This window comes from Heloderma suspectum, chromosome 14 (genome assembly GCF_057233095.1).
Source record: "Heloderma suspectum isolate Gila_16-S chromosome 14, 16-S_ref, whole genome shotgun sequence".
Lineage (NCBI taxonomy): Eukaryota > Metazoa > Chordata > Lepidosauria > Squamata > Helodermatidae > Heloderma > Heloderma suspectum.
Genome location: NC_139471.1, coordinates 874,656 through 888,773, shown reverse-complemented (window position 1 = coordinate 888,773; position 14,118 = coordinate 874,656). Strand labels below are relative to the sequence as shown.

The 14,118-nt window shown below is 53.2% G+C and overlaps 1 protein-coding gene across 3 annotated transcripts in view; it reads left to right on the top strand.

Annotated features, from left to right (window-relative positions):
* The window catches only part of VAV2 (vav guanine nucleotide exchange factor 2), a 189,454-nt gene that overhangs the window by 122,709 nt on the left and 52,627 nt on the right, over positions 1 to 14,118 (top strand). For all 3 annotated transcript variants that reach the window (XM_084820906.1, XM_084820903.1, XM_084820905.1), the window contains exon 3: positions 4,462 to 4,520. In XM_084820906.1, coding sequence (XP_084677032.1) covers positions 4,462 to 4,520 — 59 coding nt within the window. The remainder of the gene's footprint in view (positions 1 to 4,461; positions 4,521 to 14,118) is intronic.

The following is a 14,118-nucleotide window of genomic DNA, read 5'->3' as shown; positions in this document are numbered from 1 at the left end:
CTTGAATTTGGCCTGGAAAACAACTGACAACCAGTGCAACTCCTTCAGCACCCCATTGATTGCAGGATGAACAGCAAGGCTTCCTCAAGGCCTTCTTCTTAATCAGGTGGCTGCCCTGGATAGTACTACACCTAAAAAAGGATATTGTAGAGTTGGAGAAAGGACAGAAAGGGGCAGCGAAAATGATCAAGAGGCTGGAGAAACTCCCCATGAGGAAAGCTTACAACAGCTGGGACTGTTTAGCTGAGAGAAAGGGCAAGTGAGGGGAGACATGAGAGAGTAGTGCATAGTGGTGCATAGTGGATAGGGAGACATTGTCCTCCCTCTCTCATAACACTAGAACCCAAAGGGCTCATCCCATGGAGTTGATTGGTGGGAGATTCACGACAGATCAAAGGAAGACCTCCTTCACACAGCACAGAGTTGAACAATGGAACTGGCTACCACATGATATAGTGGTGGCCACCAATTTGGATGGCTCTACAAGGGGATTGGACACATTTGCCACTGCTCCAGGATGCCGTGGGTTGGCCTTTCATGTTGTTTGGCCGCCTGGCGTGAGAATCAGACTACACCTGAGGTGGCAGACGCATCTCCTTCAGTGTGGATCTTCCCTAATTTTCTACAAAGCCTTGGCACTGTGGTTCATGCACTGGCAACCTCACGATTAGACTACTGCAATGAGCTCCAAGTGGGGCTGCCCTTGCAGCTGGTTCAGAAGCTGCAGCTAGTGCAGAATGCAGCAGCCAGGTTGCTCAGGGGAGCACCCAGCTATAGACATATGTTACACCTGTGTTAAAAGAACTGCACTGGCTGCCTGTTCGCTACCAAACCATGTCCACGGTTTTCTTACGGACATACAAAGTGCTAAACAATGGGGAACCAGGATACCCAGCTGCCCCTGAGATCTTCAGAAGAGGCCTTAAGAAGAGCCCTGCTGGATCAGACCCAGGGTCCATCTAGTCCAGCATTCTGTTCACACAGGGGCCAACCAGCTGTTGACCAGCGACCCACAAGCAGGACATGAGTGCCACAGCACCTTCCTGCCCATGCTCCCAGCAACCGATGTGCATTGGCACACTGCCTCTGATTCTTGAGGGCGCATAGAGTCATCAGGACTATTAGCCATTGACAGCCTCTTCCTCCAGGAATCTGTCCAACCCCCTTTCAAAGCCATCCAAATTGGCGGCCATCACAACATCTGGTGGTAGCGAATTCCATAGTTTGAGTCCGCATCTTATTGGTTGTTCCGCAACCACGAATGTGGCCAGGTAACCACGTGCAAATGGCACCTTCTCCATAGTGGTCCCTGCCCCACCCTCAGGGACTCTCTGCCGTGCGTGGTTCAGGAGGCAGAAACTGTGGCAGGCTTCAAACGCCCATTCGAAACCTATTTGTTTGCGCAAGCTTTCTGTGACTTGCCACACTCTCATGATGCAGCTCTGTTGTTGTTGGGTTTTTGTCTCTTTCTTTTCATTTCTTTATCTTTGTTGTAGTTGTCATTGTTTCTTAATGGTCAGTTTTAACTGTGATTTTAAATACTTAGAGAGGTTGTAATATTAAGTGGTGTACAAGCACCATTAAAGGAAAAAAGAAAGAAAGAAAGAAAGAAAGAAAGAAAGAAACCTGATTTTAAGAGCCAACTTGTGGGTGAGGGGTGATGGTTTCTGCCCCTGCTCACAGCTCTCAGCTGGGGTAAGTTTTCTTTCTCCCAGCTGGACTTCAATACCAGCTGTCAGCTTAGTGGAGAAACGCAATGTGTGTGTGTGTGTGGGGGGGATACAGCTCAGTACCCCTCACTATTGCTCCTGAAACCAGATGACGTCCCCCAGCCCGTACGTGCTTGGGGTAGAGCACCGTTAAAGAGGCTGGGTTGGTGCCGTTATGTCTGATTTGGCCCAGATGGACTGAGAGCCCTTGGGATGAAGTGGCTCTTTGTATCTTTAGATCCCCAAAAGAGCAACTGGGGAGCGAAAATGGAGCACAGAGCAGTCAGGACCCCTCTGGCCACCTGGTCTCCACTCCGGCTCCTTTTCTTTCTTCGTAGGTCACACCATTGTTGTCTTGTCTCTTTTTTCCCTGCTTGCTTGGTAAATGCCACTCTTGTCTATGAACCCTTCTCTTCTCCTAAGGGAGCCTAGCTAAAGGCGTGACCTTTTCGCAAACCGTGAGGGACGGCCGTGTCCGTGTGCCGACGTGGCTCTGGGGCCGTGAGAGGAGGGGGCGGGCTTCCCCCTTTCTTACCGTGACTCATGAAAAACCCAGCGGTCCCCCAAGCTGATCAGGCGAGGATCCCCCCCTCGGGAAACACCGCGGATGGCGTCTTTGAACGCATGCCTTTCATTCTGCTAATGTGCAGCTCTGCTTTTATAATCTCAGGAAGTCTTGGATGAAAGCCAGGAAGGGTGTCCTGGACGAACTCTGCTAACTGGGCCAAACAAGGTTGTTGTTAGTCGCAGTGGTAGAGCTAGCAGTAGTAGCAAAACTGGATACATTTCGTTGCTGTCGCAGTATCTCAGCCTTCCCCGCCGGCGTGTCTGCCTGCGTCTCTCTCCCATCTCTCGGTCCACTTCAACTGCCTACTCTAAACTGCCCTGGGAGCTCTGCTGAAAGCCGGTATATTTTAAATAAAGACGCCGTGTCGCTTTAGGCAGGCCCAAATGTTTTGTATTCATGATGATGAAGAGCTATCCTACAAGGTTGTTTCAAGGGTTAGAGGTATAATATACGTGAAGTAATCTGGAGACTTGAAACAGACTGTATAAATCAGGGGTAGGTGAGACTCGGGATACATGGGCTTGGCTTTCCCCGCTGAAAACAAGCTAAATTTATCCCTCATCGCAGTTTGCCACTGACCCCCAGAAATTGCCCACCTCTGGTATAAATACTGTATGTCTCACTTGGAGGCAGCCCCCCCCCCCAGCTGACTCTGAAAGGGGTTCTTTTGGCACAGGTGAGCTGGAGACCCTCCCCAAGAGGCCTTCCAAGGCCTCCTCTGGAGAAAGGCCTGGCAAGGTCTCTCCCTGCCCGGATACTGGGTTCTTCCTGGGCAGTGGCATTGCTGAGGGGCTCAGTGTGCCTCCCTGGGTCTCCTGGCTCAGGGGCTTCTAGGTCCTCATCTGAGGAGGAGCCATCCAAGGTGTGGCTGGGGCCAGGCGTGACAGGTTGAAAGCAGCGAGGTTAGTGGAAAATTAAATGCAAGACGTACAGACTGTGGCTGTTACGTTAAAGCTGAAATGTATGCAAAATCATTACAGTGACCATCCATAAAGCAGTATGGATGATATCAAACGTCCTAGCATTGGTTAGCTAATTCACACTTTTAGTGGGATAAAAATCTATTATCTTGATTCAGGCCACAGGTGCTGAAACTGAACTTCTTGGTCAGTTGATTGATTTAATTGATACCTTGCCTTTCTGCCAAGTAAAATGGCACACAAGGCAGCTTACAATCATGAATAAAACTTGATTAAAACAATAATGACAGAATGCTTTGAAATACAATAAAAACACAGCAAGAACAGAATGAAATCAGCACCCAACCCAATGGACCTGCTTACATGCCAAAGGCCTGCTTGAATAAAATGATCTTTGTCTACTGGCAAAGGGGACAGCAGAGATGGAGCAAACATAGCCTGCTTCGGCAGGGAGTTCCACAGCCTTGGAGCAGCCACTGAAAAGGCCACCTCTCTCATTGCCACCACATCTGCCTCTGAAAGCAGCGGTCCCAAAATAAGGGCCGGTTTAGTGCAGTACTTTCAATCTGGAGAAACCCCTGCATCCTGTAACTGAGAACCAAGCAACACTTTCAACATTTGAATGCACGGTATGTAGATGCCACTTGCAAATGGGTACTGCTATGGATATTTGGTCTGCTTTTGGAGTTTATGTGTAATTCTTAGAAAGCCATGTTTTCGTGTGTGTGTGTGTGCATACGCACACGCACACATTTCATATCCATGCACTGAAAGTGATATATTCAGATCTATGTAGCTACAATTTTTTTCTTTTCCTCTTTTTTGTTTTGTCTGTTGAAATTTGACAATAAAAATTAATTATAAAAACCCACAACCTTGTGAGGCGGGTGGTGGCGAGTGAGAGTGTTTGGTACTAGGCGACTAGAGCTGCATTGGGGAAGGCAGATCCATAAGGGAAGCGTCTTCGGCTGTGGCTCTTCTGTCCGCTCCTCTGGAACAGTAACTGCACTTCAGCGAGAGCGGTATGCAATTACATCCCATCGTGCCATCTAAATTACTGATGAGAAGGGGGATAATTACCTTTATATCCACCGTGGGTTAATCAGATGCAGTTACGGCTGTACCAGTGTTTTGACGTATGCAGTCTTTCTTTGAAAGTCAAAAGAAAAGTTATTTGATCTTGTTCTCTAAAAAAAGAAGAAGAAAAGAAGGTTTAAATATCTGACCCCAGAAATTAATCTTGCCACCTTCTCTCCTTTATCAGGTGATATCTGCTGTCTCCAGACTCTCTCATCACAGCATCGCCCAGAACAAAGGCATCAGGTAATAGATTTTGTTTTAACACATAGCTTTTATTTATGCAAGTATGTTTGTGCATTTCTTATATTTAAAAACATTTTAAGTGATATGCAGAGGACAAGATTCCCCTCCTGGGAATGCCTGTTGGAAAACGTATGTTTTTAGTAGATGCAGGAACCCCAGAAGGGTTGGCCCCTGCCGAATTTGCAGTGGCAGGGGGCTGCAGCATTTTCAAAAGACGCGTTTTCTCGTATTTAATCCTGGATGCCTCTGTGAGGATGAGAGGATTTATTGTTACAAATTGAGGGCCGCTGCAGGGGCTGGGGGTTAAAAGAAGAACCTTCTCCCATGTCCCAGGTTGGAAATGTTCCCTGTGTGTGGAGTGCGGCTTGTTCCCTTGAGCCATGCCTCTCCTTTTGACTGTGCCCATTCCCTATAGGGTTGTGGGTATTTCACACATCATTCCTGTTCATACAAGAGTGTGCCCTCAAACAGCGAATACAGGGGGGTGCATTTTTAAGAGCGCTTGCTGAACACACCTTTTTATGAACACATACAAAAATCAGGGCGCTGGTGAGGATTCCTCTGGGGCAGTCCACAGCGGGGCAGGGGGGGCTGCCCACCCCTTCCCTTTATCAGGGGCACGCCTGGGGGGAAGCTTTGCAGGTAGCTCCTCCTGGGAGTCTCTCCGCCTGCCGAGGGGGACGGAGCACATGAGACCTGTGGCTTCTACAGGCTTGCCTAAGCGTTTGGATGCCTCCTGTCCTGCCCCAACTGGAGGAGGCAGAGGAGGAGGCAGAGGCCCCAGAATCCCAGGGCACCCCAGACCAGGGACTGCCCCCAGACCCACAGGAGCCTGAGCCTTGGGGGAGGTGGCTGCAGGGCCGTCCCTGTCAGGAGAGAGGGGCTCTGCCTTGGAGGCAGAGCCCCCCCCCCGAGCCCCAGGAGCATCGTCGCCTCTAGCAGCAGGCCAGCCGGGCTCCTCGCCTCCAGAAGAGGTCTCCTCGGGAGAAAGGGGCTCCTCAGGAGTCAGCTCTGGGAAGGGAGCCCTGATGCTGCAGCTGAGCTCTGGGTGGGTCTGGCTGGCTTTGGGCTTGAAAGCCTCCCCAAAACCCAGCCAGTGTTGGAGCAACGTGGTCCATCCAGCCTCTGCCGTGTGCCTTGCCTCCTGAATTGTGCCCTGTGGCTGCTGCCCTGGTTCCTGACCTTCTGGACCACCTGATGACCCTGCACCTGGACTGCAGAACGCACCTGACCGGCTCACTCTGTTTGGCCCCTTGCTTGTGATCTCGACCATCCTGCTGCTGCCTGATCCTCCAGGCTTGCCTGCTCTTCTGACCTCTGCCTGGATTTTGACCACTCCTGCCTTCACCTGAACCTCCCTGGACTGAAGCCTGGGTGCTTCACCATTTGCTTGCCAACTTGACTACTCTATTGTATCACGCCCTGTCCTTGCTTGCAAACAGCCAAGACTCAGTCTAGAGCAGGACACCTCTGGAACCAGATGGAAAAAGAAGCAACAGCTGCCCTCCTTGCCCTTGCAGTGGCCCAGCATTAGCCCAAAATCTTGGGGGGCCACCAGCAACTGCTGCCTGGGTTTTTGCACCCAGCCTCACTCCCATGGGCAGACAAACCCTGCTTCTCGATTCTGAAAAGTTTCTTTTGCACCAACAGAGAGACAGTTACGCAATTCTGTACCACCAGAAATCTAGGCTCTGCAAACCTTCCAGGAAGAAACACTCCAGCTGCCTTGTTGCATCTGCAGCCAGGACAGTTGAAGGAAAAGCAATTCCACCCCCTGCCCTCACCCCAAATCTGCTCTCTGCACCCGAGTGTGACATCCTCTGTCCTTACTGCGATCTTCAAAGACTTGCTGCCATTGCTAAAAATCGCCAGCACCCCTCACTCCAACAGATGTATAAATAAATAAAGCTTACAGCCTGGGCTGAGGGAAGCAGCATGGGACGGGCCGATGAGCGCAGCCGGGGGTTGGAAAGGGGAAGAGAGGGGATCTTCACTCCCTTGTTAAGAGCAAAACGTACCGCCGTTGTCAAGGTGCGCATGGCGTCTTCCGGTCCAGCTCTGTGTGTGTGTCACAACAACCCCTATTTATGGACCAAGACAGAGCCTTGGACTGGGCCTCAGAGGAATGTGCCTTCACGAATTGCAGGCACATAAACATTGCATTGCAGCGAGCAGGGTGGCAAGTCTCCTTCAGCCCAAGGGCCGTACTGGCTTCTGGAAAAGCTCTCGGGGGCCGCATCCCTGTAGCAGGTCAGGCCGAAGACAAAGGGGGTGGAGTTGAAAGCCAAAATACCAAAATTGCCAACATATTGTAGCTTAAAGGTCTTCCTGCCAGTAACTGAGCCTTAGCAGAGGCATTTCAAACATTTAGAAGGGAGGGCTGCGCAAAAGCCAGGAAACCACTTCCAGAAAGGGTGTGGGGCTAAGGAAGGGGGCCTGGCCATTGGGAAACCCCGAAAGGCCAGGTTTGGCCCCTGACCCGGAGGTTCCCCACCCCTGGTGTAGAACCTGCTTTTGGGAGCAGCGAGTGCTGTTTAGTGCTAAGAACTGGAGAGCCCACAAAGAGAGAGGAAGCGCTGTGCTGGGTCAGCCCGAGGGCCCAGCTCGTCCAGTTCACATAGCACCCAAGCGGACACCCCGTGGGAAGCCCAGAAGCAGGACATGAGAGCCGTCGCTCATGGTTGTTGACATATTGCACAAATTAATATACCGCTTTTCAGTATCAAAGTGGCCACAGCAACAGCAACAAGAACAACAACAGGAATAACACACAATTCAGCGCTCAGCCATAGAACTCCAACTGCCTCGGCTGGGAAGCCTGCACGAATTGGTGGGTCTTCCGCTGGCATCTCACACGCCAAGCTTTAGAGGCCTGCCTAACGCCGCCTTCCCCGTGAAGGAGGCGTGCTGCCTCTGGTCCTGGAAGCAACATGCAGCCATCAGGGCTGGCAGCCCGGGTCGCCCGCTCCTCTTCCACGCATCTGGGTGATGCTCTTTTCAAGCCCACCACACTGGTGGCCGTCGTGACGCCCTGCGGCAGTTCCATTTCAGCTCCAGCCCTCGACCTCCGCCTTGCTTTGGCTCCTGGCTCCGGGGATCCTGGGCCGGAGCTCCCGCCCTCTGGAGCCAGGCCTGGTCGCCCACCACCCCAGTGCGCTCCGAACACTCGGCCACCTTGCCTTTTGGCAACGCCTCTGCCCGGGGATGGCAGCTCTTTGACTAGACCTTGCTCCTCTCCCTATAGCAACCTGGCCTGAGGACGTTGCCAAACGTGCGTCCCTCTGCCAGGAAAAAAGGTATTCGGCTGGTTTCTGGAGCTCATGCTGCTGCTGTTAAAAGCAGGTGAGTAGGCTGAGCTGAGGACTTCTTCCTGGTCCGTTGGCGCCCCGACCGTGCCCCATTCAGTCGCATTCTCATGAACCAACAGAGCAGGAAAAGGGTTTTCGAAGGACTCCTTGGTCTGTAATGGTGAGATTTATGCTGCTATAGAACATGCTGCACATTCAGTTGCCTGTATTGATTTGTAATTTTAAAAAATGTATTTACTTAAACTTTATGGAATAATTGCCGTCCTCAGAGTCACCCAGGCAGCAGCTTCCCAAATATCTCTGTACGGAAGACGGAGTTCTGATACTCCAGCCTTCATGCTGCAAACAAATATAATGCAGTGGAAACCCATTTTGAAATAACTGCTGCCCCCCACCCCACCCCATGGCCCCTGCTACTAAGATTAGACTTAATATTTTGCAGCTGTGGCTGCCAATAATGCCGCACACACACGTCTTCCCCTTGCTTCCCCGCCACAATGTCTGAATTCTGCTCTGGATAAAGATGGAGCTGCTTCCCAATGAAGCGGGTCCTCTGGTGTAGACGTGCCTTCATCGATTAGGGACGTGGGGCTGGCATTGCCTCCTTGAGCGGGGGGCTTTTGCTCACGCACCCTTCGGAGCACCTTTTGGAGCCTATCTGTGTGTGCACGTGTGCGCACGTGTGTAAATGTCATGCCATGTCCCTCTGCTGCTGCCACCTCATTCTCAAGAGCCCTGCACTTAATTTTTGGCGCTTTGTACACGTACAGAAGTTGACTGTGTCAGACTCTGTGTGTGTATGTGTGCGTGTGTGCGCGCGAGCACATGCATGTGCGCACGCCGTGATGCAGCTGCGAAAGAAGCCCGGTGCACCTTTTTAGCATCACTTCGCAATCTTGCTAGCCTCCCAACCAAAGAAACCATCAATGCTCTTAAAAAAAGAAAACCTTCGTAGCTTCCTGCCCCCTACGCTCCAGCCTCCATGTCCCTGCTAATTAGAAGCCCCACAGTGTGACATGGGGCTGTTCAGCCTGCCTCAGGGCGCTTGTCCGGCTCGTGGGGTGGCGGCTGGCATGGCGGGGCTCCCGCTTCCAGAGACTTCTGGGCTCAGCGTCTAGGGTGGCGTCCCTCAGCTGGACGCCTCGGTGCTCTGTCTGCCCCTCTTGTGTTCTCTGCTTTGGGAGAGGACCCCACCAGCAGCCAGGAGAAAGACTTTGCCTACAAATTGGGAAAAGGCAGAAGTTAATCCTGGTGCAGACAGGCCATGGCTGTGGGGAACGGCTGCAGCTCAGTGGCGGGGGCCCTGCTTTGCATGCGGAAGGTCCCTGGTTCGATCCCCAGTATCGCTTTCCCAGCCCTGCCTGAAACCCTGCGGAGCCCTTGCTGCCAGTCAGCGTGGTGCAGGTGGGTGGGACTCAGGCCAGGGGGCAGGTCTGGGATGGACAGGCTCCCGTGGGGCCTTGGGTGGTTCCCTAGAGGGCCCCGCCCCTTCCCCTCGACCACCCATTCCTGGCTCTTGCGCAGTCCCCCCACCCGCGCTGCCCCATTCTCAGAGGCGGAAATGCCTCTCCTGCAGCTCACTCACTGGCAGCCAGAGCCGTAAGCTGAAATAAGCTTGTATTTTTGGCCGCACCCCTTTACCTTTGGTACCTTTGCACCCCTTTGCTCACCACTGGGGTGCAGCCCCTGAGAGTTTCTCAGAAATGGAATGTGGCCCTCAAGGTGAAAGAGGTTCTGCACCCCTGGTGTAGACAATACTGAGCTAGGTGGACCCCAGGGTCTGCACCCCCCACACACACACAATGTAGAAGGGCACCCAGGAGAGGCCCGATGGAGGCAACGTAACATTCACCGCTGCTTCTGAATCCAGGAGCGCTGTTTGCAGCTTGCATCAATTTACCGGGAGCCGTTTTGTACACAGAAAGTGGGGATGGGAGCAGATGTGATTAACTGGAGTGGAACTGGGGGAGCGTGTCCCCCAGCAGCCCCCAGTTCTGCTTGCAAGCCCTGCTGTGTTGACATGGCATGACTCATGTTTGCTGAAGGCAAAGCAAAGGGTTTAGAGATGGAATTGGCGACCCGGCGCTTGTAATTACACCGAAGCGCTTATGTGGCTAATGAGGGACATGAGCCGACGTGAGATGGTTTTCGAGCTTTACAGAGCAGCTGCTGGTGCTGAGGGCCTTGAGGCAGATCTGGCAGCGGGGGACTGCCCCTCAAGGTGTAGTCATCTCCCTCTTGGACCCAGAGGTGGACACCAGGTGGACACCTAACCCCGGAGAGGGCAGGTGACTAACCATTGATGCTTGATTGGCCACCAGATGCAGGAGTCCCCACCTGAGGCATAAGGACTCCTCGTGAGTAAAGGTATACCCATGAATAAGGCTTTGCTCAAGAGTAGGCGATTCCTTAGTGGTGCTGAAGGCGCAGGCGTAAAAGCCTTCCTTTCGAGGAGCACCAGGCTGGATTGATGCCTCTGCACCAGCTCCCTGCCTGGTATTTCTGCAGTGACTGAGCACTTCTCAGGGGCTTTGGCCTGCCTCATAGTGTGGCTTCCCAACACATCTTTTCTGCAAGCACCCTCCCCCCGTTTTAGCTTCTGCCTCCCTCCAAGGGATGTGATACCAGCTCAGGCTGCTGATCCATCCATACTCAAAAACTGGCAAGCAATTAAAGTCTCCCTAGCAGGCGGGTTATGGGATGTCCACAGGCAGCCGTTCTGGTGAGAAAACACTTCCAGCAGCCGTTCTCTCCAGGCAGCGGACTTCCCTGTCGCTCCTTTCTATTAGCAGCTCCTGGTAATTATCCACCGCCTGTTCCTGAGAAAGAAAATGGCTTGTGCAGGACCAGTTTAGCAGGGCTGCACAAATGCAGAAAGTGCTGGAAACCACTGCCAGAGCAAACGGCCCCTGTGCCAAGATGCCCCCTAGCATCGATGGAGAGGGGGCTGGCAAAGTTTCAGAGGGAGACTTCCCTTCCCTAGACACAGACCTGCCTTTCTTTGCCTCAGAAACCCTTCCAGTGGATCCAGTTTTGCAGGCATTTGAAACAATACCCAAGCTTTCAAGAACTCTTTACCCGAAGCAAACGGGGAACATGCCTGGTGTAGCAGAGGCTCACAGGGGCACAGCTTGGCATTTAAAAAATTATTGGGGATGCTGATGTCACCCCCCGCCCCCCCTGGACTTTCCTTGCCTGGCGCTTAGCTGCGGTCCTCACAGGGTAGGGATGGGTTTTCCCAGAAACAATAGATTGTTCCCTCTTGTAATGCAAAGGGTTTGGGGGTGGCTTGATCTTGAGTAGGCCATTAAGACCCATTCGCTTTACCAAAGACTGCTCCTGGTGGAGGTGAAAACTACTACTAGAACAGGTTTGTTGACAGGATTGGCTCCACTGCCTGGATTTCTGGGCTGTCCTTGGGGGAGATTGTCATGATGAACACCTGCACTTCCAGACTGACCACAACGCCACTGGGGACGAGATGTCCACCGTGAGTGGGAGTCCTTCTTTGAAAACCACATGACCCCTCCCCCCCAACGCCCCCACCCATCATGTGTCAGGGCGCAAGATCCTTTCCACAAGCCTCTAAGTGGCAGGAAGATTTACTCGCTGACACCGTTCTGCTCTAGTTAGCCGCACTTCCTCCTCAAGGAGATCTAGACCTTCAGATATTAGACTACTTTATGGGGGCCGGGGGAGCATCCTTTTTGGCATCCTTCTTGGATGCTGCCCTCGCAGTGTGCCAGCTGACCTCCATCTTCATCGCTGCCTCCCCTCTGGTGGGGGGGGGGCCTGGACAGTATCACAGCACATCTCCAAGTGAACCGCACTGGTTGTGACAGGCAACAGACCCAGCGCGCAAGAGAAAGCGCTCGATGGACATTGATTTCTGCTGCCAACTGACCGGCGAGGTTTTGCGTCGGTTTAAATGCTGTTTTGCAGCAGTAGGATGTCAGGGGCATCCGACCGTTTCCTAGCCCTGCTTTTGGGAATGGCTTTTAGTGTGGCGCTTGTCAAAAGAATTCCTTGGTTCTTGATTCCCCCCCCTGGCTTCCTCTTCCGCCCACATAGCTGGCCCTTCCAGCCCCCTCTGCTTGGAGCTGGAGTGTTGCTGTTTGGGGGGTCTTTTTTTAATGACTGACCATCCCGTCAAGAGAGGCGGCACCTTACAGGGCTTCCTTCCGTGGTATGGTGGTAGATGTTGGCGTGTGGGCGCTCATCACAGCTGGCCCCAGAGCTGGGCCCCCACAGAGAATCCAGAGAGGCAGGCAGCTGCACTGATCCACACTGGCAAGCCAGTTCTTGCACTTCTCGTCCCCACCAGGAGCAGGGCTTTGGTAAAGGTGATGGGCCTTAATTGCCCTTTCACGAGCAAGCCGCCCCAAAAGACTTTGCACTGCAACAGGCATAGTTCACAACTATGTAGTCTTGCTGGGAAAATCCATTTGCCTCCCAGGGAATTCTTGAGGGGGCAGCTGGGGGCGGCCATGCCTCTTGTGTGGGGTCATCTGCTGGACAGAGCTGGAGCCTCCCACAGCCCCCATCCCTTGGGGGCCCCTGCAAACCCTGTGCCTCTGGCCTGCAGGCCAGAGCGCCACACCCGGAGGTCGCTTTCTCCTCTCCACTGAAGCCTGGTGTGACTCAAACAGCCGTGTTCTTGCTGTGGGGAGGGCCAGGTTGGCGCCATCTGAGCTTGTCGGCGCTCAAGCTGCGGAGGTTCAGCCTGTGAAGGAAATGAGAGGTTTTTAATTGGAAGAGCGGACCGGTTTGCAGGGCTGCTCGATCGCATTAAACAAAGAGCCACCTGATGATGATGGTGATGATGGTCGTCGTCTGGAGGGAACTGTGGCTGCTTGCAGATTGCTGGGCCTTCCCATGAACTCTGGGACCCACCATAGCACAAGGGACGCCAGAGGCAACGGCTGAGATACGCCCCTCAGTGGGTTGCAAAATCTGCTCTGGGGCTCATTGACTGAAGAAAAACCCTGGAGTGGTGGTGGGGGGTGCGTGTTTCTTGGCACCCTGGTGCCTGGTTGCCTTGGCAGTTGTGACTGCTCCTCCGCAGCAGGCTTTAGAATCCCGCTTCGTCCCCGAGATCCATCCACTGGGGCCAACTGGGACAAGGCATCAGGAACCAGCTCTTCAATAATTAAAAGGAAGTTGTCAGGCAGAGAGTGACTGACAGCCCTTGAATGCCCCTCTGCTGATTGCCAGAAGCCATTTCCCACAACCCCCCCCCCCCCGCCTATTGTAGCTTCAAGCTCTTCCTGCCAGTAACCAGCTGTAGGAGAGACATTTTGACCTTTCAGGATGAGCTGAAACCTGAGCTGGGAAACCACCCAGAGATGGGTGGGCGGGGCCAGCGGGAGTGGGGGGCACAGCCCTTGCCTTGGTGATGCATCGCATCAGGGCCTCAGCAGCAAAAGAGCCGCGCGCTCTCCCCGGACCCTCAGACACAAGATCTGTTGCTCTGGGGAGCCCAAGTGGAAATCGTAGTTTCCTGGAGACAAGGCCTGCCAAGGAGGGACTTGGGAAAGCTAGCCAAAGCGTGGCTGGGGGAAAACATCAGAAAGCATTGGCCTGATGCGCCTGCTTGGCACGGGCTGCTTCTGGGGGGATTGAGGCAGCCCACCTTGTGTGAGGAGAGACGTGGCCTTCATGGCATGGAACAACAAGGCAAGTGAGGAAGCACCCTCACCGTGGCCAAAATGAAAGTAGGTTTTCCTCAACAAAATTGGGGACGGACAGATGGACTGTGGCGGGGTGGGTGTCATAGAGTCATAGAATAGTGGGTTGGAAGGGGCCTATAAGATCATCGAGTCCACCCCCCTGCTCAATGCAGGAATCCAAGTCAGAGCATCCCTGACAGGTGGCTGTCCAGCCTCATCTTGAATGCCTCCAGTGTGGGAGAGCCCACCACTCCCTAGGTCATTGGTTCCATTGTCGTACTGCTCTAACAGTCAGGACGTTTTTCCTGATGTTCAGCCGGAATCTGGCTTCCTGTAACTTGAGCCCATTATCCTGTGTCCTGCACTCTGGGATGATGGAGAAGAGATCCTGGCTTTCCTCTCTGGGACAACCTTTCAAGCCCTTGAAGAGCGCTATCCTATCTCCCCTCAGTCTTCTCTTCTCAAGGCTCAACATGCCCAGTTCTTTCAGTCTCTCCTCATAGGGCTTTGTTTCCAGTCCCCTGATCATCTTCGTTGCCCACTTCATTTGGGTGGGTGGCAGTCTGCAGGTTTGCAGCAAAAACTGCTGTGAACAGCACCAACTAGCATCTGTGACATCAT